Raw genomic sequence first — 26,873 nt, forward strand, 5'->3', positions numbered from 1 at the left:
CGCACCTTCGGCGCTCAATCGGTGCTCCCGCTGCGCGCGTCCGGTGCGCGGTCGCTCTGGGGACGTCATAAGAAGGGAGCCGGTCGGGAGGGTCTGCGGGGAGGCGGGAGCGCGATCCAATCGGCTGTCGGGGGCGGGGCCACGGGCTGGGGCGGCGGGAAACGCTGGAGCCGGCTTGGCGGCCCTCGGGTGGCTGGGGCGGCGGGAAAAGCAGGTGTGGGCTCGGCGGCCCTCGGGAGGCTGGGGTGGCGGGAAAAGCAAGTGTGGGCTCGGCGGCCCTCGGGAGGCTGGGGCGGCGGGAAAAGCAGGTGTGGGCTCGGCGGCCCTCGGGAGGCTGGTGCAGCGGGAAAGCAGGTGTGGGCTCGGCGTCCCTCGGGAGGCTGGGGCGGCGGGAAAAGCAGGTGTGGGCTCGGCGGCCCTCGGGAAGCTGGTGCAGCGGGAAAGCAGGTGTGGGCTCGGCGGCCCTCGGGAGGCTGGTGCAGCGGGAGCGGCAGCAGGCACAGGAGCGTGGGGGTGACCAGGCCGAAGAACTACTTTCCACGAAAGGAACTCTTGACATTCTCTGAAGACTCTCCCTTGTGGCTAAGGAGTAGCCACCCTGCACCCGCAGGCACCACCTAAGCATCAGGGTTTGCTGCACGTCCATCCTCCGGATCAAGACTGACCAGCTCGTCGAGACCCGGATTCCCTGGCATCTCTGACCTCTACCTGCATCATCAGCCCAGCTGAGATTCGTGGGTGTGACGAGACCTGAGGGATTGGCCATCTTCAAAACCTGCACAACGCTTACCCAGCACGACCGCCTAGGGATCCTCGAGTGAGTGCACTGGGGTTTGAGAAGCCCCAACCCAGAGCAGCTCCAGCACCGAAGTCCAGCCCCCAGCATCCTCGAGATCTGCGTGGGGCCCTTCTGCTCTTCTGCTGCTTGCCACGTTGTCCGGTCACTTGCCCGTTGGCCAGTGACCCTCCTGACGACGTACCACGACGTTTCACTGCTGGTCTGGTTGCTCCAGACTGGCCCTTGCTCCCTTCCAAAAGAGGAGCACCCCGGACCCTCCTGGTCCACTCCAGACGCCATCTTGACTCCACCGCGTGGGCTTGCCTTTGCCAAGGCTTGTTGCTCCAATCCTGGTTCCAGCATCGCCAACAGCAGACACCCTCGTGGGACAGCTCGCACCTCCAGCCTGGTCGCCGACAACGCCTCCTTGCCCGTGTGACTGCAGAGTCTAGCGTCGCCCACTCACCTGATCGCGGTGACCTCATCCGGTGCCATCCTGGTGCCCACACAACCACTGGCTAGTGATTAAGAACTGAGTCCCCTCTGCTTTCAGGTCGTCTCCATCACCGATCAAGGCTTGGATCACACCGAACATCTTCATAGTCGCCTGCCAGCAACAACTTCTTTCAGGCTCCATAGACTACAACGAGGATTCCCGACGTCTTTTAAACCCTATGCAGCCGCAGCCCCTGGGCTAGGTAACCCGAGCATTTTGGTGCTCCAACGCAGGTTCACTATCCAAGTGTCCAGATCCTTTTTCGTTTTAAGTCTACCTAGTCCGATTCGTCCGGAAACAGTAACTTTAGAAATACTAGCCTCCATAGACTTTGTCCCGCATCCCGCGTGAGAGTGCACACTCTGCACCCGATCTCCCTAGGCCTCCTGCTCCTAACCTTAGGGTTCAGTAGTGTAGTCCTAGCGATCCTGAAGCCTCTGGATCGTGTTACTTACCTGCTAGTATTTCGCATTCCACTTTTAGTGTATATGGTTTTTCGTGCCCCTCGGGCATTTGTGTAAATTGTGCAACTTGAAGTATTTTCGTAAGAGTTTTGTATTGTGCTTAGCTCCCTGACTCATAAAGAGTTCAGGGTAGACTTGTTATTAATAAATATCCTTTATTTTTATAACAACTTGTGTGGTGTCCTTTCACTTGGTGTTCAAGGGGTATATGTGATGGTAAAACAGCTGGCTTAACACGCCCTCTAGAGTTTAGCCTAAAGACTCCTTTTGTCCACGCTACTAGGATAGCTGGTCTATAAGGTTGACTTACAACCAATCATCAATAAGGGTCGTTTGGTATGATACACAGTGATCACTAGAATAGTGAGCACTATATATCAGGCCAACTTCTCACACCTGGGAAGGCGGGTGGGTTGCTTATGACTGATGAGGATACCCCTGGAAGTGAACTAGGATTACAGGTAAGTAACGTATCCTTCTCCTCCAGGGAGCCTCATCAATAGTCATAAGCACTAAATAGAATAGCAAGCCCATCAACCACCTGCAGGTAAATGAGAAGTACTTGACCCAACTTAAAAAGACCAATCATAACAGCCCAAAACTAGCTGTTAAACAGATTCCACAAGGAGGCCTGGCCCACATGGGTATCTGCTCTCGTGTCAGAATCGAGACAGTAATGTCTGGTAAATGTATGGACGGACCTCCAGGTCGTCGCCTTACAGATCTCAGACATGGATACATTATTGAGGAAAGCCGCAGTCGCAGCTCTCCCTCTGGTGGAATGCGCTTTGGGAGAAGCCCCCTGGGGCTTCTGCGCTAGCTGGTAAGCAAGTTTAATACATGAAATGATCCATCTTGAAATAAAACGTTTTGAGGCAGCATGACCTGTCCTGATTGATCCATAGTTAACAAAGAGATGATCAGAATGACGAAAAACCTTAGACCTATCTAGATAGAATTTTAAAACTCTTTTCAGGTCTAAAGAATGCAGAGCCCTCTCAGCTGGTGTAGAGGGATAGGGAAAGAAAGTGGGCAAAGAAATGGTCTGATTTACATGAAAATCTGACACCACTTTAGGCAGAAAAGATGGATACATCCTTAGCACCACTCTATTCAAATGGAACACCGCATAGGGCTCAGAGGAACAGAGAGCTTGAATCTCGCTCACCCTGAGAGCTGACGTGATTTACACCAAAAAAGCTGCTTTCCAGGAAAGATGTTGTAAGGAATATGCTACCTGTGAGAAGTTGGCCTGATATTCAGTGTTCACTATTATAGTGATCACTATGTATCAGTCCAAACAACCCTTATGGTGATTGGTTGTAATTCAACCGATAGACCAGCTATCCTAGTAGCATGGACAAGAGCAGTCTTCGGGCTAAACTCTAGAGGGCGTGTTAAGCCAGCTGTTATACCATCACATACACCCCTTGAACATCAAGTGAAAGGACACCACACAAGTGTTATGAAAATAAACAGTGTATTTATTTAGATCACAACAGACCTGTACTCTTTATGAGGACAGGGTACTAAGCACACAACAAAACTCTTACGAAAATACTTTAAGTTGCACAATTTACACAAATGCCCGAGGGAGGGGCACGAAAAACCATATACTATGGAAGTGGAATGCGAAATTACTAGCAGGTAAGTACTGGACTAATAGGCTTTGGAATCGCTAGGACTACGTTACTGAACCTTCAGATTACTAGTAGGAGGCCTAGGGGACTCGGGTGCAGAGTGTGCACTCTCACGCGGGATGCGGGACAAAGTCTATGGAGGTTAGTAAAAGCAAAGTTAGTGTTCTCTGGCGAACCCGATAAGGTAGGCTGAAAACGAAAGTCGTTCTGGACCCTTGGATAGTGAGGCTATGCTGGGGCACCGAAATGCCGAAGTTACCTAGCCCAGGGGCTGCGGCTGCATAGGTCTGAAAAGACGACAGAAACCTTCGTTGACGAACCAGGAGCCTGAAAGAAGGAGTTTCTGGCAGGCGACCAGTGAAGATTGTTCGATGGATCCAAGCCTGGATCGAAGATGGAAGACACCTGTAAGCAATGGGGACCAAGTCCTGAATCACTAGCCAGTGATCAGATGGGCACCAGGATGGCACCGGATGGAGTCACCTCGACCAGGTGAGTGGGCGACGCTGGGCTCTGCAGTCTCACGGACCAGGAGGCGTTGTCGGCGACCAGGATGGAGGTGCGAGCTGTCCCACGATGGTTGATGCTGTCGACGTCGCTGGACCCAGGATTGGGGCAACAAGTCTTGGCAAATTCAAGCCCACGCGGTGGACTCAAAATGGCGTCTGGAGTGGACCAGGAGGGTCCGGGGTGCTCCTCTGTTGGAGGGGAGCAAGGGCCAGTCTGGAGCAACCAGACCAGCGATGGAAGTGTCGTGGTTCGTCGTCAGGAGGGCCACAAGCCAGCAGGCAAGTAGCCGGACAACGCGGTGAGCAGCAAAGAGCAGAAGGGCCCCACGTAGATCTCGTGGATGCTGGGGGGCTGGACTCTGGTGCTGGAGCTGCTCAGGGTCAGGGCTTCTCAAACCCCAAAGCACTCACTCTAGGATCCCTCGGCGGTCGTGCTGGATAAGCGTTGTGCAGTTCTGAAGATGGCCGGTCCCTCGAGGTCTCGTCACACCCACGAATCTCAGCTGGGCTGATGATGTAGGTAGAGGTCAGAGGTGCCAGGGAATCCGGGTCTCGTCGAGCTGGGCAGTCTTGATCCGGAGGATGGACGTGCAGCAAACCGCATGCGCTTAGTTGGTGCCCGCTGGTGCAGGGTGGCTACTCCTTAGCCACAAGGGAGAGTCTTCAGAAAGGTTCAAGAGTTCTTTCGTGGAAAGTCATCAAGATTCAGAATTATCAAATTTGGGAAGGGGGCCCGCTCCTACCTTTATACTAAAGAAAGGGGCTGGCACGCGACTAGGTCCTGCCCATGGGTGGGACCAGGAGGGGGGTGGTTACACCCCTCTCCCTTGTCCGGAGTTTCCCCAGCTCAGGGGCTGGTGTGCCCCTGGAACTGGTTCAAACCGGCAGATGCATAGTGAGCACCGGGGAACGACTTGCAGTCACCTTCCTCTCAGCCCTGCCTACCTGGGATACACAAAACCCTGTCTGGGATAGTGCTAGCACCGCCCCGGACAGGAAACCCTTTGTCCAAGCTCTCCTCGCTGGAATTACTCCCAGCAGCAGGAGGTCAGACTTGTGTCTGTGGTGGCAGCATCCATTTTGTGATGCTGAGGCTCGAGTTAACTTTAACCGGGGTTCACAGTTACATACATGTCGTGTCCCTCTAGAAGGATGGAATGGTAACCCCGTCGCCAGAATTTGCGAGGGGTTAGTATTCCAATTTGTATGACACCTTACTTGACATGTTTTGATAAAGCGATACCAAAGATAGCAAATAACCGCGAAGATTATAATGCACTTAAGAGTATATGGTACGCGTTATCATAGAACAGCTATTAGGACTTGGTTCCGCAAGCTGCAGACGGGCTCAGCTCATGCCAGAGCACCATCTCACATAATTCCAAGCACTCTGCCTTCAGGATTGATAAGGCCTGCCATAGGAGTGACTGATATGAATACATGTGTCCATATTAGGTTTAGATATAGGAATACTATATCTAAAGCAAAGGGTGATAACACCACCTTGCCCCAGCTGTCGTGCAGCCAGTTGTGTCAGATTTAGATGGCCAGCCAGGGGTGGCATAATACATGCTGCAGCCCCTGGTAGGCCCTGGGTACACCTATGCCCTGGATACCTAAGGTATACTGTACAGGGACTGATAAGGTGGCCCAGTACCAATTGGTAAATGCACCTAAGGTACATGTGAGTCAATTTAGAGAGAGAACAGCTAGGCTGTGGGTCTGATTAGCAGGCCCACAGCCAGGGAAAGTCGTAAACCAGTGAAGCCAAAAGCAAAAATCTGGGGTGATCATAGGATTGCAGACCCTACTCTCCTACAGGTTGATCGACCGATGGCTCTGTGGAAGTATTCTTAGCCGGGCCTTGACGCGGGGCTATAGAATGTGGATGAAGATCTTGGCTAAGGCCTTCCGGCGATGCCTCGACCTGAGCCTTAGAGAGTATAGTGTTAGTATTGGGCCCCGCGACTGCGGGTGGGCCCTGCTCATCGCTAGAGTCGTCATCGACGGCTCCGATGGCCTCTGCGTCGTTTCCTACCTCGACGACGTCTTCCCCATGGACATAGTCTCCTTCTTCGTCCACATTATAGTTAGAGTCGTGCTCCGACGCAGGGTCCGACTGCTGGTCAGGATCCTCTTCACCGATGCCCTCGTTGTCATCAGCCTCGAAGATGTTCTCCGGGTCGGGCGCCGTTGTCCGCGCCGACTGTCGTGCGGCGCATCGAAGCCGAAGCGTCTTCTTTGACCGGAACTTGGAACAGGCCATGCAGCTAGCCTCGTCGTGGTCCGGAGATAGGCATTTATTGCACACTGGGTGCACATCAATGCGAGGGTATTTGGAGTTGCAGACGGGGCACCTCTTGAACGGGCTCCGTTCTATCGTCGATCGTAGTTGGGGCCTTGGTGTCGAAAAAGGCAAACGGCCTTCGACGTCTTGTTCGAAGAACTGGATCAAGTAGTAGGCACAGAACGAGAGACAATACCGACGCCCCGAAGGCCTTTTGGCCTTGCGAAAATAGTTTTATATAGATTCCGAACTTGAGTCAAGAAAGTACATCCAAACCCAATGGCGGAAAAAAACAATCTGAAGATGGAGAGGATGCCCATGCGCACTGTAGTCCAGGGGAGGAGCCACCTATCTCGTGATACTTCAAAGACTCTTCCAGGACAACAATGTGCAATCATCCGGACCCAACACTAGGCGGCGATCTATGCACAGAAATGAATTCAGCAGCCCACATGCCTCGAACAGTAGCTTTATGAATGGGTTCAAAAGGCGGGCCCATTAGCTTCGATAGCACCAGGTTCAACTCCCAGGGAGGAGAAGGAGGACGCACTGGAGGGTACACTTTTTCAACCCTTGCAGGAAGTCCTTGACAGATGGCAACTGGAAAAAAGAGGTTTGAGAAGGTGACCGCCTATAAGCCGTTATAGCAGCTAGGTGCACCTTGATGGAATTAAACTTTAAACCTGCTTTAGCCAGATATAACAGATAAGGAAGAACTGCTTCTTCCTGACATGGCACAGGATTATGACCATTCTGTATACACCACATATAGAACCGCTTCCACTTGCATGCATTAGAATGTCTAGTGGAGGGACGTCTTGCCTCTTTCAGGATGAACATGCAGTCCTCTGGCAACCCTAGATGGCCGTATTGTATGACCTCAGGAGCCATGCTGCCAAGTTCAGTGACGGAAGGTTGGGATGGTGGATCCTCCCGTTAATCTTTGACAACCGGTCTGGCCTGCATGGTAACCTTTTGAGAGGAGTCACTGACAGGTGAAGCAGGTCTGTGTACCACCACTGCCTCGGCCAGTCTGGGGCGATGAGGATCATCATTGTGCACAAGTGTGTTAGCTTGCTCACCACCTTCGTAATCAACGGAAGGGGTGGAAAAGCGTACACAAATTCCCCTGACAACTCGTTTAAAAGAGCATTCCCTCTCGAACCTGGATGGAAGAACCTGGAGGCGAAGTCTCGGCATTTGGTGTTTTGGTCGTCCGCAAACAGATCTATGGTGGGACGACCCCAGGATTGAAAGAGCTCTTCTACTACTGCGTCGTGGAGGACCCAGTCATCCCGGTCGTGGAAATGACTGCTTAGAGCGTCCGCCCTCACATTCTGCTCTCCTGGGCGGTGGACTGCTATGATGGACAACTTGCGAGCCAGAAGCCAATGCCAGATCCGCTGTGCTTCCAAAGACAGAGTTCGTGAGCGAGTTTCCCCCCTGCTTGTTCAAGTAGTACATTGTGGTGTTGTTGTCCGCCTGTACTCGTACTGAAGCTTCTTGAATCGAGGGAAGGAACGCTTTGAGAGCTAGGTGGACTGCTCTCAACTGCAGCATGTTGATGTGGTAGGTACTTTCTTTGTGAGACCACAGACCTTGCACCTGTAGTTGACCCATGTGCGCTCCCCAGCCCAGAAGGGATGCGTCCGTGATCAGTGTCTTTACAGGGGGAGGTTGATGGAACAGAACTCCCACCTGCATATTTTGCTTTTTGGTCCACCATGGAACGGCGTCTGAGAGAGTCCTCCAAATCCTGCTGAAGAGGACGCATTCTAAGTCTGGCATTCGGGACCAGGAAGATGCATGATGCCATCGACCCTAGCAGGGAGGCAATCCTGTGCACTTTCAGAGCCTTGCTGCGAAGAACCAGCTGACATTTCTGGGTTATCGAAAACTGTCTCTCATCCGAAGCAAACACTTTCCATACCTCGGAGTCTAGCAGAGCTCCTAGGAAGTGAATCCTCCGAGTGGGCTAAGAGACTGATTTTCTTGAGTTGACATGTAGCCCTAGTCGCTGGCAGAGCTCGATGCAAGTCTGGAATGGACTTCTTACGCTGACTGGTGAAGGACCTTTCAACAACCAATCGTCCAGCTATGGGTATACGAAGACCCCTCTGCGGCGTAGAGCGGCTGCTACCACTGCAACACACTTTGTGAACACCCGGGGAGCCGACTTCAACCCAAACGGCAGGACTTTGAACTGATAGTGGGAGGTCCCCACCCGGAACCGAAGAAATCTTCTGTGACTGGGGTGTATCGGAACATGAAAGTAGGCATCTTGAAGGTCCAGCGAACACATCCAATCTCCACCCCTGAGATGTGGATATGTTTGGTGAAGCAGCAACATGCGCAACCTTTCCTTTTTGACATGCAGATTGAGTGTTCGCAAGTCCAGAATGGGTCTGTATTAGGCCTTTTGGCCCTTTTTTCTGACCAGAAAATATTGGGAGTACACTCCTTATCCCCTTTGAGACACTGGCACTCTCTCGATGGCTGACTTCGAGGAGAGTGGCTACTTCTTTTTTCAGAAGGTGAAACTGATGATTCGATGTTGCCATCGGGGGGACTGATGGAGGCAGATGACAAAAAAAGACAGTATCCATTCTGAAGTGTAGATAACACCCATCTGTCTTTTGTGATGTTTTGCCACTCTTTCAAATGACCCGTCAGGCTTCCCCCCCACTGGAGTGGTCCACAGCGCTGGGGGAAGGAAGGACTCATTGCTTTGACTGGGCTTTGCCAGTATGGTAGCCCTGGCATTGATTCCCTCCTCCTCTGGAATTACGCTTTCCTCTATATTGGGACTTTTGCTGTCCCTGCTGGTCTGGACTCTTCTGCCAGTGAGGGGTTTGAACCCGCTGTTTTGAAAAGCCCTTATTATATGAGCGATATTTTTTTTAAATTCCTTTTTCTTCTCAAGCCCTACCGCTTTGAGAGTGTCCAGCTCTGCCTTCATGCGCTGCATCTCTTCGTCCGTGCTCGCTTCAAACAACGAAGTCCCTGAAAAGGGCAAGTTCAATATGCACGCCTGAGCTTCTGGTTTTAAAGCTGTTAGGCGCAACCAGGATGATCTTCTTGCCGATATTCCATGGGCATATCCATGCTCTGCCAGGGTAGCCCCGTCTGCTGCGGCACTTATAACCTGGTTGGAGACTTGACTGCCTTCCAGAAGGATTTCCTCAAAGCCCTTATGGTCTTCTGGAGGGAGTTTTTCTACAAAACACTGTAGAGAATCCCACAGGAACCTATCGAAACGCCCCAAAAGGGCTTACGCGTTGGAAACTTTGAGAAAAGATGCTGACGTACTACAGACTCGTCTCCCCCATGAGTCTTGTGCCAACGGCAAAAGGGGTTTGGGTGCAGACCTGTGATGCAGTGTTTCAAAAATCACGGAGGTCTTGACCTGCGGAGTTGTATGGGGAACTCCCAGTTTCAGAGCCCCTCTACCCAGTATGTCCTGAAAGCTGAAGATCTCATCGATTGGAGATACCCTTGATGGAGGGGAGTCCATCAAAGTGGGTGAGTAGTCTCTATGGGAGCGTTTCTGAGAAGAAGAGGTAGTAGGAGATCTTGTTCTCTCCTTCTGCTCCTAGATCTTGATCTACGCCTGGTGGTTCGCACCCTGGAGCGTGATCTTTCCCTATGGCGAACCGGGGAGCATGATCTTTCTCTGTGCCTCACCGGAGAGCGTGACCCTTCTCTAGGCCTAGAGATTGGCTGCTGCATTCGAGACGCTGTCTCCTTGTCTGTAGCCCAGTGATGTTGTGGTCCATACCATCGCGGTGACAGTCTGAGGGCAGGTGACTTTTGTGTGGTGTCTCTCACTGGCGAGCGTGCAGGAGGTGTTATATTGTTTTGCCCATGTGGAGGAGGTAGAGAACGCCTTGATCCCTCGCCGCCCGATGTATAAATGATCACTAAACAGGGGTGGTGATGGACAGAGTTTCTGAACTAAGGAGAATACTCTCACCCAGTCAAGAGATCAGGGCTTAATCCAACACCGTTTTTTAGCTCACTGCACCATCCCAGCTCAGAACCTGGCTATATGCAAATTAGTCTGTCTCTGGCCCAGTGCATCATGGGAACAGGGCAAACCAAACTACCAAGCCAATTCTTTCACTGGGAAGGAAACAAGCTTCCGGGGACCGGTTTCTAGCATTTCAGCCGTCTTCGGCCCGGCTTGCTTGAATCATGATGGTGCAATGAGCAAGGGACTCAAATCTGAGTATACCCTTCCACGCTTATGGTGGACAAAATAATTAAACAACAGGGGGTGGTGATGGACAGAGTTTCTGAATTAAGCAGAATACTCTCACCCAGTCAAGAGATCAGGGCTTAATCCAACACAGTTTTTTAGCTCACTGCACCATCCCAGTTCAGAACCTGGCTATATGCAAATTAGTCTGTCCCTGGCCCAGTGCATCACGGGAACAGGGCAAACCAAACTACCAAGCCAATTCTTTCACTGGGAAGGAGACAAGCTTCCGGGGACCGGTTTCTGGCATTTCAGCCGTCTTCGGCCCGGCTTGCTTGAATCCTGATGGTGCAATGAGCAAGGGACTCACGTCTGAGTATACCCTTCCACGCTTATGGTGGACAAAATAATTAAACAACAGGGTGTGGTGATGGACAGAGTTTCTGAATTAAGCAGAATACTCTCACCCAGTCAAGAGATCAGGGCTTAATCCAACACCGTTTTTTTAGCTCACTGCACCATCCCAGCTCAGAACCTGGCTATATGCAAATTAGTCTGTCCCTGGCCCAGTGCATCATGGGAACAGGGCAAACTAAACTACCAAGCCAATTCTTTCACTGGGAAGGAAATAAGCTTCCGGGGACCGGTTTCTGGCATTTCAGCCGTCTTCGGCCCGGCTTGCTTGAATCCTGAAGGTGCAATGAGCAAACCGGTAGCTTGTTTCCTTCCCAGTGAAAGAATTGGCTTGGTAGTTTGGTTTGCCCTGTTCCCATGATACACTAGGCCAGGGTCAGACTAATTTGCATATAGCCAGGTTCTGAGCTGGAATGGTGCAGTGAGCTAAAAAACGGTGTTGGATTAAGCCCTGATCTCTTGACTGGGTGAGAGTATTCTGCTTAATTCAGAAACTCTGTCCATCACCACCCCCTGTTGTTTAAGTATAAATGATCACATCAGGACCGGAAGATGAGCCTGACGAGTAAGACAGGCTCACAGGATAGGCCGGGGATCTTGTGCGACTGCGAGACCCACAATGATCTGGTGTTCTCTTCCTCTTGGCAGCGTGACTGATGCTCACTGGAGAGCCCTGGTCACCTTCTGCAGCTGAAGCGGATCTTGAGGACCTCTGAGATGTAGGCCCATGACTCGAAGACGGAGCCAGCCGACTCGACGTCTCCGTGTGCTGAGCTTGTGGAGACTGCGCTGGAGTCCCATGTCTAGATGTCGAACGCTGGTGAGGTGACGTCGACAAAGGCCTTCTCGACGCCGAGCGAGGATCACTGAGCGCTGACGGAGGTGCTTGGATGCTGAATGCCCTCGACTGGACTGCGATGGATGTCTCGACGTCTAACGTCGATGTCCTGTCGACGACGGTGAATGCCTCAACGTCTACAGTCGATGGCTGGACGGCAACGGAGGATGCCTCGACGTCTAGCATCGATGGGACGCCGACGGAGGATGCTTTGACGTCGAGCGTCGATGATGGGACGCCGACGGAGGGTGCCTCGACGTCGAACGCCGATGACTAGGCATCGACGGAGGCTTCGACGTCAAAGACTGGACCTGAGGCTTTGACGACGGAGGTCTCGACGTCTAGCTCTTATGCTCCAACATCGACCTCTCTCTCGAGGCTGCATGTCGCCTGGTTGACGGCAGCGGAGGTACCTTGACTCTTGACGCTGAAGTCTTCACCGTCGAGGGGAGTTGACTAGTCGTCGTCGGAATCTTCGACGCCGATCCAGACGCCGAAGTAGAGCAGGTCGGGACCTCTTTCGACGTCTACTGCGTCATTCAGAAAGTCCATAAATTCAATTTCTTTGTCTGTCCTTGAGAGTACTTCTTGTAAAGGACTTGCAGTGATCACAAGTTTCTGCAGAATGAGAGTCAGGGAGACAGAGGATACACACGGGATGTGTATCAGTCATAGCCTTCTTCCCACGGAAGGAGGTCAATCCTCACGGCCGACACGCGGAGCTCAAGGCCCAAGGCCTAGGCAGCCCGCGTCAGCACCACACTATAGGCAGCCCCCTCCTCCGTAGCCACGGTAGGAGGGGAGACAAAACCAGTGTCGGGGGAAGTGTCCAGACCACTGGCCTCCGCAAGCTCACTAGTCCAGTCCTGAGAAGACTCACACTCACGTGCCAGAGGATCCTCGGACCCCTCCCAATCCCCCTCATCACCCATCCCCTGGTACTCCGGTTCAAAGGATGTGGCCGGTCATAGAAGTAGAAATCTCCTAGCGGCGTTGGATACGAATCGAGGGTAGGACCAGGGACGGCGTCATCCTGGGACAGCGCCGGTTGCGACACCCTGGTGGCCGGCGCCGGCGAGGTCGCAAGGTCGACCGGTGACGACCCGGGTCCGGAGCCAGACCCGGCGGGGCCCTGCGGCGTCGGAACCGAAGTCGCTGACGGCGCCGAAGCACCCGGCCAGCGTGGGGACCCAGTCGGAACCGCTTTGCCCGAAGGCGCCGCGGCATCTGACGGAGGAGTGAGCGACCTCATGGCCACGAGGAAGGCCTCGATCTCCTCCGGCGTTGCGTTCTCCCCAGGGACCGGCGGGTGTGGAGCAGGTCGTGACGCCTGCAGCTTCGGCGGAGCCGCCGGGGCGGTATCGCCCGAACACCTGGCCGCGTCGCGCAAGCGTCGGGGGGAGTCAGAAGAGCGAGGTTGCCTCTTACCTGAGGACTTCAAGCCCTAAGACTGAAGAAGACTCCCGGAACTGTGGTGAACTCTGGCCCCGCAACCGGTCCCTCGACCTCCTCGCGGACCGGGACCTCAAGCGGCGCGGGGCTGACTGCCAGAGCTCGAGTCACTTGCGGGACCGCTCCCGTCTACCTTTGGACATCAGGGGCCGGCAGTCGGAGCAGGACTTGTCGTCGTGGTCGGGGCCAAGACAGAGATGGCACCAGCGATGGGGGTCGGTAACCGACATCAGTCGGTTGCAGTCGACGCAGGGTTTGCACCCGGGCATCACTACCGGCACCGTCGGAGTTGATGAGACTTCAAAATATGATCAAAAAGGAACGCAAAAAATTTGTCAAAAATTGACTATGGGTACAACTAACAATCTAATACTAACCTGTTTCTTTCAGATCACAATTTCAACAGTCTGTGGTGCACTCTATCATGCACCCCTACACAAAGGTACCTTATCAATGCACAAGTTACTACTTGTGTAACGATATATCTGTAAGAGACATTAGTTAGTGATAGATTCCTTACCTTAGAATATCCACAGGCGTCAGACTGGATCCGGACACTTTTGCGTAGCAGTACCCCTGCGCGTTGGTAGGCGTCGTCTGCGGCTCCGCGTCCGTCGTCGGCGCCGTCATGACGTCGGAGTACTTAGACGCCGCCGCCGCGTGCTGACGTCAGTTCTTAGACACAGCTTTTACGTGCCAGAAACTCAGAGCTACGCTAAAAACCAACACTAGTGCCTTGAAACTAGGGCCCTGAAAGGGGATGACCTTAACCCTAGATATCGGTTCGCAGAACGGGGAGGATGGGTGGGTCGGTAAGGAATCTAAAACTAACTAATGTCTCTTACAGATATATCGTTACCGAAGGTAAGTAATTTGTGCATCTGAAAGAAACAGGTTAGTTTTAGATTCCTTACATTAGAATAGATACCCCAGCAATACCAACCCCGGTGGTGGGTCTGCGAACCAATAATCACACCAGAAAGTCCTGGAGGACGGAACGGCCAAAGAAGCCATCCCTCCGGATTTGGCTGTCCAGGCAATAGTGTCTTGAAAATGAGTGCAGCGAGGCCCACGTAGCCGCCTGGCAAATGTCCTGCAAGGGCACTCCTCGGCCCAAGGCAGTTGTAGTCGCTGTGGCCAGAGTGGAATGAGCCCTCAGCCCAACAGGGGGTTATTATCTTAGCCAAGGAGTAACACGCCTGGATACACAAGATGATCCACCGCGAGATGGTACGCTTGTGCACCGCTTTCTCCTTCTTAGCGGCCACGTAACCAACAAAGAGTTGGTCATCCACCCGGAACTGGCGTGTGCGATCCAGATAGAACGAGAGCGCGCGTTTTGGGTCCAGACGGTGGAGCCTCTCTTCCTCTCTCGAGGGATGCGGAGGCGGAAAGAAGGTGGGCAAGGTGATAGATTGCCCGATGTGAAAGGCCGTGACTAACTTGGGTAGAAAAGAGGGCCGTGTCCACAACACAACCTTGTCCGGATGGACCGAAAGGAAAGGATGTTTACAGGATAGAGCCTGGAGCTCACTCACTCTCCTGGCAGAGGTGATGGCTACCAGGAAGGCAGTCTTCAAAGTGAGAAGGCAAAGAGGACAAATATGAAGTGGCTCAAAGGGAGCGCACATAAGAAAAGTAAGAACCAAGTTCAAGTCCCACTGAGGCATCACAAAGGGCACAGGAGGGAACGTATGCGTGATGCCTTTCAAAAATCGGTTAACAATAAGGGACTTGAACAAAGAAGGTTGATCAGGCAGCCTCAAAAAGGCTGCAAGCAGTAAGGTAGCCATTGATAGTGCCCAGAGCAGAGCCCTGCTGGGCAAGAGAAAGAAGGAACAGAAGAACCTCGGAAAGAGGGGCAGAGAGAGGATCCACAGCCTTTGCTGTGCACCATGCCACAAATCTGTTCCACCTGCAGGCGTATACCGACTTTGTGGAGGGACGCCTGGCTGCCAGAATGATGTTACAGACTTCAGGAGGCAAGTCAAATGTCCTCAACTGTCGCCGCTCAATCTCCAAGCATGGAGGTGGAGAATGGACAGGTTCGGGTGGAGGACCGACCCCTGCTGCTACGACAAAAGGTCCTCCTGAAGAGGCAGGCGAACCAGGGGATCGACTGACATACTGAGTAGCTCGGGATACCAGTACCTTCGTGCCCAGTCCGGAGCCACAAGGATGACTTGTGCCCGGTCGCGTCTGATCTTCTTCAGCACTCTGGGCAGAAGTGGTATAGGCGATAAGGCGTACAACAGACCGCAACTCCACTCGCGGCGAAAAGCGTCTCCGAGCGAGTGCCGCCTTGGAAATTCCAACGCGCGGAACTGATGACATTGCGCGTTCTCTTCTGTGGCGAATAGATCTAACCAAGGCTCTCCCCACTGCAGAAAGAGACCTTGCGCCACGTCCGAGTTCAGACGCCATTAGTGATCCATCATGCACTGGCGGCTGAGCTCGTCCGCCCTGGCGTTCAGAGAACCTGCCAGATGTTGAACCACCAGGGTAACGCCCTGATGTTTCAGCCATTGCCAGAGGCGCAGAGCCTCCTGGCATAGAGTCCACGACCCCACCCCGCCCTGTTTGTTGCAGTTCCACATGGCGGTGGTGTTGTCCGTGAACACCTGCACCACACTCCCCCGGACAGAGGGGAGGAATGCCTTCAGTGCTAGACGAATCGCCCGCAGCTCCAAAAGGTTGATATGGAGCTGGGACTCCGCCGGAGACCAGAGGCCTCTGATCTCTGCCTCTCCCATGTGGCCTCCCTAGCCCTGGAGGGACGCGTCCGCCACAACTAAGTGCTCCGTTTGGGGAAGGGAGAGGGATCTGCCGCTGACCCAATCGCGGTCCGCGGTCCGTGAGTCACCACTGCAGCTGTCTCGCAGTGCCCTCCGAGATCAGGACATGGTCGGACAGGTTGCCCTGATGCTGGGCCACTGAAACTTCAGGTCCCACTGCAGAGCCCGCATCCGCCAACAGGCGTGATGCACCAGAAGGATGCAGGAAGCCATCAGCCCCAGAAGCGCTGCGTCAACCTGACCGAAACTCGGCATAAAGGCTGAAAGATTGGAATCCGAGCCTGTATATCCCAAACCCGCTGTTCGGGTGGGTAAACCCGAAACTGCGCCCAGTCAAGAACTGCTTTGATGAAAAGGAGCTTCTGAGAGGGGCACAGGTGTGACTTCGGCACATTGATGGAGAACCCCAGCTGGTGCAAGAGGTCTGCCGTCGTCTGGAGGTGGCTGACGACTGTCTGAGGCGAGCCCGCCTTCAACAACCAGTCGTCGAGGTAGGGGAAGACTGAAACCCCTAACCTGCGCAGATGAGCTGCGACCACCGCCATCACCTTCGTGAACACCAGTGGGGCGCTGGTAAGGCCGAAGGGGAGCACGGTAAACTGAAACTGCTCGTGGCCTACCGTGAACCGCAGGTAGCGCCGGTGGGCCGGCAGGACGGGAATGTGGAAATAAGCGTCCTGCAAGTCCAACGCTACCATCCAGTCTCCTGGGTCCAGGGCAGCTAAGACCTGAGCCAGAGTCAGCATTTTGAACTTCTCCTTCCGGAAGCCGTTGACGTTCCGTAGGTCCAAGATAGGGCGTAGGCCCCCTTTGCCCTTCTTGGGTACCAGAAAGTAGTGAGAGTAGCAACCACGTCCTACTTCTGGCCCAGGAACGCTCTGGATGGCCCCCTTGGCCAAGAGGGCCGAAACTTCCTCCTGGACAAGCCGCAAATGATTCCCCGATACGCTGTGGTTTTGCGGTGGCATGGCTTGAGGAGTCATCTTGAAGGGGAGGGATTGATTGTAAGTCAACCTTATAGACCAGCTATCCTAATGGTAGCATGGGGAAAGCAGTCTTAGGCTAAACTCTTTTGGCATGTGAAGCCAGCTGTTTTACCACATATAACCCCTTGAATACCAAGTGAAAGGACACCACACAGGTTGTTATGAAAATAAACAAGTATTTATTAACTAACATACACCTCTGAACTCTTTATGAGGTCAGAGGGCTAAGCACATGACAAACTCTTAGGAAAAATACGTTTAAGTTGCACGATTTACAATGGTGCCCTAGGGGCACGACAAACCATATACTAAGTAGGTGGAATGTGAAAGTCAATCAAAGGAATGGAGCTGTCCTGAGGTTGTAGGATCGCTGGGACCACGCTATACTAACTTGAGGTAAGTACTAGGAGGCCCACGGAACGCGTGTGCAGAGTGTGAACTCACACGCGAGATGCGTACAAACGTCTATGGACAGTACAGTTTTAAGAAAAAGGTGAGTACGGACGTCCCTGACTAGATAGGACCAAAACAACTGTGGAACTGGACACTAGGAGAGTCAAGCTACCCTTGAGCACCGAAATGCTCGTGTTACCTCACCCACAGGCTGCGGGTGCATAGGGGCCAAGTCGTGTCGGGTTCCGGTGTTGAAGTCTATGGAGCCTGGAGGAAAAGATGCTGCAGGCGGTCAGGAGGAAGATGTCCGGTGTGATCCAAAGGTGGATCAGTGAAGAGAAGAACCTGAAAGCAGAGGGGACAATGTTCAAAGTCACTAGCCATTGACTGGAGTGAAACCAGGAGTGGAACCAGATGTCGTTGTCGCGATCAGGTGAAGGTGGACGCTTGTCTCTGCAGCCACGTGGACCAGATGGTGTCTTCGACGACCAGGATGGAGGCACGAGCTGTCCCACGCAGGCTCTCGCTGTCGGCGGTGTCATCTCCGGATTCGGGTTCAACAGGCCTTGGCAAAGGCAACCCACCCGGTGAGTGGAAACAGCGTCTGGAGTGGACCAGGAGGGTTGGGGTGCTCCTCTTTTGGAAGGGAGCAAGGGCCAGTCTGGAGCAACCAGACCAGCAGTGAAGTTGTCGGAGTTAGTCGTCTAGGAGGTCACTAGTCAGCCGGCAAGTGTCCAGACAACGCGTCGAGCAGCAAACAGGCAGAAGGGCCCCACGCAGATCTCGTGGATGCTGGAGGGCTGGTCTTCGGTGCAGGAACTGCTCGGGATCGGGGCTTCTCAGTCCCCAAAGCACTTAGACGAGGATACCTCTGAAGTCGTGCTGGAGTGAAGTGCTGCTTCTTTCAAGATGGCCGGTCCCACGTGTCTCGTCGGGCTCTGAAGTCTGGATCCTTGCAGGAAGACGACAAAGGGAAGCCGCTGTACGCTGATGGTGCCTGCTTGTGCAGGGTGGACACTCCTTGCCCACAAGGGAGATTTCTTCAGTCTTCTGTGGAGCAGAACGTCGAAGACCAGAGTTTCTTCTTGTAAAGTTGATCAGGATAATCTAATTTGGAATGGGACCAGCTCCTACCTTTATCTGGCTAAAGGGGGCTGCACTACGACTAGGTCCCTCCTCTGGGTGGGACCAGGAAGGGGGGTGAATACACCCCCTTTCCTTGGTCCGGTCTTGCGCCAGCTCTGGGGCTGGAGTGCCCCAGGAACTGGTTTAGACCGGTGTATGCACAGGGACACCTTGTGTGCCCCAGGCATGTCTCATTCATTTCAGCCCTGTCCTACCTAATACAAAAAATCCTGTCTGGGGTGGTGCTAGCACCTCCCAAGGCAGGAAACCCTTTGTCCAAGCCTCCCTCTCGGGAAGGACTCCCAGCAGCAGGAGGTCAGACTTGTGTCTGTGGTGGCAGCATCCATTCTGTGATGCTGAGGCTCGAGTTAACTTTAACCGGGGTTCACAGTTACATACATGTCGTGTCCCTCTAGAAGGGTGGAATGCTACCCCCCTCGCCAGAATTGGCGAGGGGGTAGTATTCCAATTCATATGACACCTTACTCGACATGTTTTGGTAATGCTATACCAAAGTTAGCATTTAACCGCGAGGATTATAATGCACTTAAGAGTATATGGTATAGCGTTATCATGGAACAGCTATTAGGACTTGGTTCCGCAAGCTGCAAGCGGGCTCAGCTCATGCCAGAGCACCATCTCACATAATTCCAAGCACTCTGCCTTCAGGATTGATAAGGCCTGCCATAGGAGTGACTGATAGGAATATATGTGTCCATTTTAGGATTAGATATAGGGAACTATATCTAAAGCAAAGGGTGATTACACCACCTTGCCCCAGCTGTCGTGCAGCCAGTTGTGTCTGTTTAGATGGCCAGCCAGGGGTGGCATAATACATGCTTCAGCCCCTGGTAGGCCCTGGGTACACCTATGCCCTGGGTACATATAGTACACTGTACAGGGACTGATAAGGTGGCCCAGTACCAATTGGTAAATTCACCTAAGGTACATGGTTGTCAACTTAGAGAGAGAACAGCTAGGCTGTGGGTCCGATTAGCAGGCCCACAGCCAGGGAAAGTCGTAAACCAGTGAAGCAAAAAGCAAAAATCGGGGTGACCATAGGATTGCAGACCCTACTCTACAGAGGGTTTAGAGGCGGATGCTGCGGGGGAGGATGTGGACTGGCCTCGCCGTTGTCCCCGACCGCCTCCATGGCGATTTCCACAGCGGCCACCCCGCTGGATGGTAGTCTGCGGCGTGTGGCTGGTAGCACGTGTGGGGGCGCCCCTTTCTTGGCCACGAAAGGAGGCGAAAGGCACCCGTTTGCTGGCGCGGGGCCAAGCGCATGGTCTGCCTTGTCGCCAAAAAGGCGACTGCCATCAAACGGCATGTCCATCAAGGTGTTTTGGACATCAGACGAAAAGTTGGCGGACCTCAACCAGGCGTGTCGTCTAATCGCCACCGTCGTTGCCATCGCTCTACCTAGTGAGTCGATGGTATCCAGCCCACATCAGATAGAATATCTGGCTGCATCCCGGCCCTCCGCAAGGGCTTGGGCGAGTTTGGCCCGTACCTCCAACAGACACTCTGGCAGCAATTCCGCGACCGTATCCCACAGAGAGTGGGGGTAGCGGCCCAAGAGGCAAGCAGTGTTGGAAGACCGCAGATCCAGACTAAGGGAGGAGAAGACCTTTTTACCATACATTTCGTACCTCTTGCGTTCCCTGTCCGGAGGGGCAGACGGGAATGCGGTCTGGGAAGTGGACGCCTGGATGACCAGGCTCTCGGGGGTGGGGTGGGTGGACAGGAAAACTGGGTCGCCCGGGGCCAGGGGGTGGCGTCTGGCCACGTTCCTATCTACGGGCGAACCCGTAGCGGGCTTGGACCAAGTGCCCAAAAGAACGTCGGTCAAGGCCTCATTAAACGGCAGCAGAGGCTCTGTTGGGCATGACTGCGGTTTAAGGACCTCAGTGAGGAGGTTAGTCCTCACGGCCCCGACGGGGAGCTCAAGGCCCAAGGCCTTGGCAGCCCTCATCAACAACACACTGTAGGTTGCCCCCTCCTCTGAAGCCACAATAGGAGGGGAGACAAAACCAGTGTTTGGAGAGGTGTCCACTAGCATCCCCAAGGTCACCTGTCCAGTCCTCTAGAGGCTGACACTCTCGGGTCAGAGGGTCCTCAGACCTCTCCCAATACTCCTCATCACCCATCTCCTGAAATTCAGGGTTGTCAACCAATGGGGCCGGTTCATTGAAGTAATACTCCTCAAGCGCCGTCGAGAGCGTCGCCAAGTGGCGCCGCTCCGACGTCGGAACCGGAGCGAGGGAGGCATCGAGGACGGCGCCGGAGGGGACACCTGTCGGATCGACGCTGGGGGGGGTCATAAGGTCCACCGGCGACAGCCCAGATCCCGAAGCGGGTCCAGTGGGGTCCCGTGGCGCCGGGCCCGAAGGCACCAGCGGCGTCGGGACAGTGGGGCCCTGCGGCGCCGGGCCCGAAGGCGGCGTCGGGGCCGAAGCACTCGACGGCGTCTGGGCCGAAGCCCCCGACTCGCTAGGGGCCCCAGACGGGTCCGCTGGGCCCGAAGGCGCCGCTGAACCAGTCGGGGGAAGAGAGGTTCCTCATGGCCATGAGGAAGCGCTCTATCTCCCCCGGCGTCGCGTCTCGCCCAGGGACCGGAGGGTGTGGAGCAGGCCGAGACGCTCGCGACTTCAGTGGAGCCGTGTGGGCGGTGTCACCCGAAAGCCCGGCCGCGTCGCGCGAGCGTCAGGGGGAGTCAGAAGTGCTATGACGCCTCTTCGACTTCTTGTGTTTCTTACCTGACGACGACTTCGACCCGGAGGAGTGGTGCCGACTCCCGGAGCTGTGGTGGTTCCGTCCCAGCAACCTGTCCCTCGACCTCCCGTGGGACCGAGACCGGGACCTCTCGTGGCGCGGGGCCGACTGCCGGAGTTCGAGTCACCTGCGGGACCGCTCCCGCCTGGCTTTCGAAGAGAGGGCCCGGCAGTCGGAGTAGGCCTGGTCGTCGTGGTCGACGCCTAGACAAGTTAGACACAGGTGGTGAGGATCCGTGACCGACATTGTGCGGTCGCAATCCTCGCGGTGCTTGAATCCAGGCATACCTAGGCACCGATGATCAAAATGATCAAAAAAGTTAGTCAAAAAGTGACTAGAAGTACTGCTTTTTCCAGATCTGCGCTTGCTGGCGCGTAAAAAAGAAGAACTGACGTCAGCACGCGGAGGCGGCGTCTAAGTACTCCGACAACGTCATCACGGCGCCCACACCGCCAACGACGGACGCGGAGCCGCAGACGACGCCTACCGACGTGCAGGGGTACTGCTACACAAAAGTTTCCGGATCCAGTCTGACGCCTGGGGATATTCTAAGGTAAGGAATCTATCACTAACGTGTCTCTTTCAGATACATGCTTTTATTTATCCATTCCATTCATGCTGTGCTTTATTTTAGCAAATTTTTTCAAAATGTTTTTGCATTTTCAATTATCAGACAATTGTACCCAATTAACTCTCTTGAATGTACACTCAAATAATGCTCACCAGTGTTGGTTCATGAATTCTTTCTGCGTGATAGTAAAGGTGCAAAGCTTGTTGCAGAGAGAGTCTTCATCCTTAACCAAAAAAAACATAACCGAAGAATTACAGATCAAAAAACACAGAAAAAACATTTCAATTCAGGTACATGTATGCATCTTCCAAATCTACTCCAACAAAGAAAACTACATGTGGAGAGCATTGCTAAAACAAGTGTTTCTTTTTTCTGTATAGATGCATGAAATTACTTCACTAATCAGTTTTTAGTGTATCTCTAAAGCAAGCAGGGTTTGACATATTAGCTTTCTCTGGAGGTCTGCGATACTTAACTGAGCACTGGAAAAATTATTAGTGGGTCATTCATATTCTGATTTGCCCTCACATTCCCTGAAGTGCTCACCGAGTCCTCAGCCTGGGAATCGTCCTCTTCTACTGCAAGCTCTTCCACCCAATCAGAATCCATCTCAATGGCCCGCTCCTCTCCATCAAGGGGTGGGTGGCTAGGTCCCTGACCGCCACTCTGGCTAAGCGCATTGGTGACATCAGCCAGATAGGTCACAATGTGGCAAGTGCACTCCAGGACAGTCACATGCTTTGAAAAAGAGTGAAAGAGAAAAATTTACTATATAAAAATATTCAATAATACTAACAAAACCTAGGCCATGTTGCTCAATGGAACAGAATATCTGCAGAAGGAAAGATGGGCACCTAAAATAAGAGGAGTTGGCTAGCTTACAGCACTAAAAGAATGTTTCTTGAGCAGGGGAAGCCATTAGGAAGCACAGAAGCAAAGATTCCCTGCAATGCAGGACACAATGGCCTATGCGGTGAAACTTGGGCTGAACGTTGAGAACTATAGGTGATATTGGTTAAAGCAATGTTGCACGCACTGACGAAAAGGCACAGCTTTACCGGCACAGAGTCAGAGTGAGAAATCACAGCCTGTTCTGCTGGTCTCTGACACCACAAAGCAGCCATACATATACACACCCTTCAGCTTGTAGAATCCAAGAAGAAAAAGTTGCTTAACTCGAGCTAAAGATCTTTCTGACGGATACTCTACATATCAGCACCATTTCCGGTTCCAGGCATCTCTTCTTTTTCACCACCTCGAGGGCCCTTTCGGCAGCTGTGCCCGGGGAGATCCTCTTGGGTGTGGTGGATTCTGCCTCCGAGGGTGTGGTCTTTCTCCCATCACAGTCTCTCGTTCGGCTCCTGTCTTCGGCGATTTGGACTATCTTCCTTCGTCGGTATCCCTAGGGTGGGATCCGTGGGTTTCTTTTGGTTTCACCTGACCCTCAGTCGTCGTTTGGGCTGCCCTTTGCACCTTCTTGTCGGGGTCCATGGTTTCCGGCAGGTGAGTGTTTCTTAACTTGCCTGTCTTTTTCTGTGTGTCCTTTGTCGCCTTGTTCGCGGTACGCCTTTTCTCGGCATCCCCATCGAGGATCTCGACATCCGACGCCCCCGTGTGTCGATTCTGCAGCCACTCCCTGGTCATCCTCGTCGCTTGAGAGGCCCAAGTCCCTCCATGATGGTTCTTTATAACTTTGGAGCATGGCTGCGTAATGGTCTTCCCTATGCTTTTGGTATACCTTAAGTGTCTTGGACACGAACACCGACAGGTCTTGCAGTCTTTATTCTTGTGAACCCTCGGCAGGTAGAGGTTACAAACGTCATGTGGATTGTGTTGTGCAAACTTGTGGCGGCACTAAGGGCAAAATTGAAAGGGGTATTTTCCATGGCCCCTTTCTCGCCCTCTTTTGGTCCATCTGCATCGCTGCACTGTCTTGGTTCCCTGACAGGGAAAGCTGGATTTAGATCAAAACTTCGGAGGGCCTCCCTTTGCTTCCAGACCAAACGGTGGACAAAAGAACCTGAAGAGGACTACCAAGCACAGGAACTTCCGGGGCGCCGTCTGAGGTCACACAAGGGATGGACATAGCGCCAAATGGTGGTCAACAAAGCCCCAAACAAAAACAACAACAAAAAATTCTGGACCCAACCACCAGATGGCAGAATAATGCACATCATGTGAATCCAGAAAAGGATTCATGCTGCAAAACCTAATGTCTATTAATACTAATAATGGCCCCATGACACTGAAGTGCACAGTTGTGTATAAAAAGATGTCCATTATTCAGTATGTGAAGAGTATTAAATCAGTAACAATACTCAGCATGTAATTTATGGCAGCAAGCATTTTGAAAATGAATGTACACTAAGCATCAACTTGTGAACGGCTTTAAATAAGCACACGGGGAAAGCCTGTGGTTCAATCCAAGGGCACCAGTTGTAAAGTACCAAGAGTGTTAAACAGATTACCTTTCCCTGCATGACATTTGAAATCATTTTTTCAACAACATTCTTCTGAGACAGATACTTCTTACTGCAAGAAAAAAAAGATATGTGTTAATGGGTGGGAAGCGAACAAGGCCCAACATCCCAAAAAATACAATTTCTAGTGCATAACAATGACCCAGCAAACTAATTTAGTCCAGCAACTCATCTCCTCCAATGACCACTACTGTTGTCAGCAACGTTCCTGTCAAAAAATAATGCAAATGCTACTTACCAGTATGCATCTGTTCTTGGCATGTAGGGCTGCTGACATTCATATCTGTGCATAGTCCGCCACCTAGTGTTGGGTCCGGATGATTGCACATTGTTGTCCTGGAAGAGTCTTCGAAGTATCACAAGATAGGTGGCTCCTCCCCTGGACTACAGTGCGCATGGGCATCGCCTCCATCCCCAGATTGTTTTTAGCCATTGGCAGAGATGGAGTGAAGAAAGTGAGTGATGACCATGCTATGAGCATATGTGTATATGAATAAATACTGCAGCTGCTACAGGCGCCGGGGAGGAGGGTGGGCGATATGAATGTCAGCAGCCCTACATGCCAAGAACAGATGCATACTGGTAAGTAGCATTTGCAGTTCGAGGCATGTGGGCTGCTGAATTCATATCTGTGCATAGAATACATAGCAGTCCCTCCATTAACGGCGGCCGCCCGTGCCAGCTGCAGCAGTTTGAAAAAGCGTTTTTAGAACAGCCTGACCAACAGCTGCCTGCTGTTTGGAATGCACGTCTACACAGTAGTGCTTAGTGAAGGTATGTGTGGTAGACCATGTGGCTGCTCTACAGATGTCTTCTAAGGGAATGTTACCTAGGAAGGCCATAGAGGCCCCCAACTTCCTAGTGGAGTGGGCCCTTGGTGGGATAGTGAGAGTGCGCTTAGCTTTAGCATAACAGATCTGAATGCACTTTACTATCCATCTAGCAATCCCCGCTTTGGAGATTGCATTTCCCTTGTGTTGTGTGGCAAAAGCAACAAAGAGTTGTTTGGTTTTGCGGAAATCTTTTGTCCTGTCCACATAGTACATCAAGGCCCTTTTCACATCAAGAGTGTGGAGCATACGCTCCGCCAGCGTCTCTGGGTTTTGGAAAAACACCGGCAATTCAATTGTTTGGTTCATGTGGAACTGTGAGACTACTTTGGGTAAGAATTTAGGGTTAGTGCGGAGCACCACCCTGTTAGCATGTACCTGGAAGAAAGGTTCTTGGATGGTGAGCGCCTGCAGCTCGCTTACCCTCCGTAGCGATGTAATTGCTACTAAGAACGCAACCTTCCAAGTCAAAAACTGGAGCTCACAAGAGTGCAGTGGCTCAAAGGGAGGACCCATCAGCCTTGTAAGAACCACATTGAGGTTCCATTCTGGAGCTGGTGGAGTCCTTGGTGGAATGACCCTTTTGAGTCCTTCCAGAAAGGCCTTGATAGCAGGGACCTTAAAGAGTGACAGGTGCTGCCTATTCTGGAGGTATGCTGCCATAGCAGACAGGTGAATGCGGATGGAAGAGTACGCTAGATTACATCGATACAGGTGAAAGAGGTAACATATGATGTTCTGAATGGAAGCATCTAGCGGGTCAATGCTGTGGTCCACACAGTAGATGACAAACCTCTTCCATTTAGCCGCATAACAAGCTCTAGTAGTGGGCTTCCTTGCCTCCCGAATGATGTCCATGCAACCGGGAGGAAGATTGAGGTAGCCAAACTCTAGGACTTCAGGAGCCAGATCGCCAGGTTGAGCTGTTGCGGATCTGGGTGCTGAATGTCGCCATGGCTCTGCGTCAGAAGGCTGGGAGTGAGATGAAGCCTTTGATGCGGTACCACGGAGAGTTCCAGAAACGTGGTGTACCATGGTTGGCGAGCCCACGTTGGAGCAACCAGGATGAGCGTCATCGAGTGTTGCCTGAGCTTGCGTGCCACCAGCGGTATCAGAGGTGCTGGGGGAAAAGCGTACGCAAATCTGCCTGACCAGTTCATCCACATCGCATTGCCCTGTGATTGGGGGTGTGGGAATCTGGCGGCGAAGCTTTGGCATTTTGCGTTCTCCTTTGTGGCGAACAGGTCTATCTCTGGATGACCCCACCTTTGGAAGTACGGTAGGAGTACTGATGGATGTATCTCCCACTCGTGCATCTGATGGCTGTGCCTGCTGAGCAGATCCGCCATTTGATTGTCCTTGCCCGGGAGATGCTCTGCCATGAGGAAGATGTTCCTCTGAATGGCCCACTTCCACATGCTCTGAGCCAGATGAGACAGCTGTGGAGAGTGTGTACCTCCCTGCTTCTGGATGTAGTACATGGCCGTCATGTTGTCCGTCCGGATCAACACGACCTTGTTGCACAGATGTACTTTGAACGCCTTTAAGGCCATGAAGATTGCCATCAGTTCCAACACATTGATGTGCATCTTCCTTTGCTGAAGTGTCCATAGTCCCTGCACAGTGTAGTGGAGTACATGCGCTCCCCATCCCTGGAGAGAGGCGTCCGTCGTCAGGATGATCTGTGGGACAGGCTCTTGGAATGGTCGGCCCTTGCAAAGGTTTTGTGGATTCCACCAATGCAGAGAGTTGTACGCCCGACCGCTCACCAACACTAGGTCTGTCAGTTGCCCATGAGCCTGAGTCCACTGACGTGCTAGGCACTCCTGAAGCGGACGCATA

At 52.8% G+C, this 26,873-nt stretch overlaps 1 protein-coding gene across 14 annotated transcripts in view; it reads right to left on the reverse strand.

Moving 5' to 3' along the window:
* UBR4 (ubiquitin protein ligase E3 component n-recognin 4) overlaps positions 1-26,873 on the reverse strand; it is a 1,723,360-nt gene that overhangs the window by 1,316,348 nt on the left and 380,139 nt on the right. For all 14 annotated transcript variants that reach the window (XM_086921716.1, XM_086921718.1, XM_086921717.1 and 11 more), the window contains exons 15-17: positions 24,190-24,253; positions 22,268-22,459; positions 21,874-21,944 (exon numbers count right to left, since the gene is read on the reverse strand). In XM_086921716.1, coding sequence (XP_086777842.1) covers positions 21,874-21,944; positions 22,268-22,459; positions 24,190-24,253 — 327 coding nt within the window. The remainder of the gene's footprint in view (positions 1-21,873; positions 21,945-22,267; positions 22,460-24,189; positions 24,254-26,873) is intronic.

The sequence above is a fragment of the Lissotriton vulgaris genome, chromosome 5 (genome assembly GCF_964263255.1).
Source record: "Lissotriton vulgaris chromosome 5, aLisVul1.2, whole genome shotgun sequence".
In the NCBI taxonomy this organism is placed as follows: Eukaryota; Metazoa; Chordata; class Amphibia; order Caudata; family Salamandridae; genus Lissotriton; species Lissotriton vulgaris.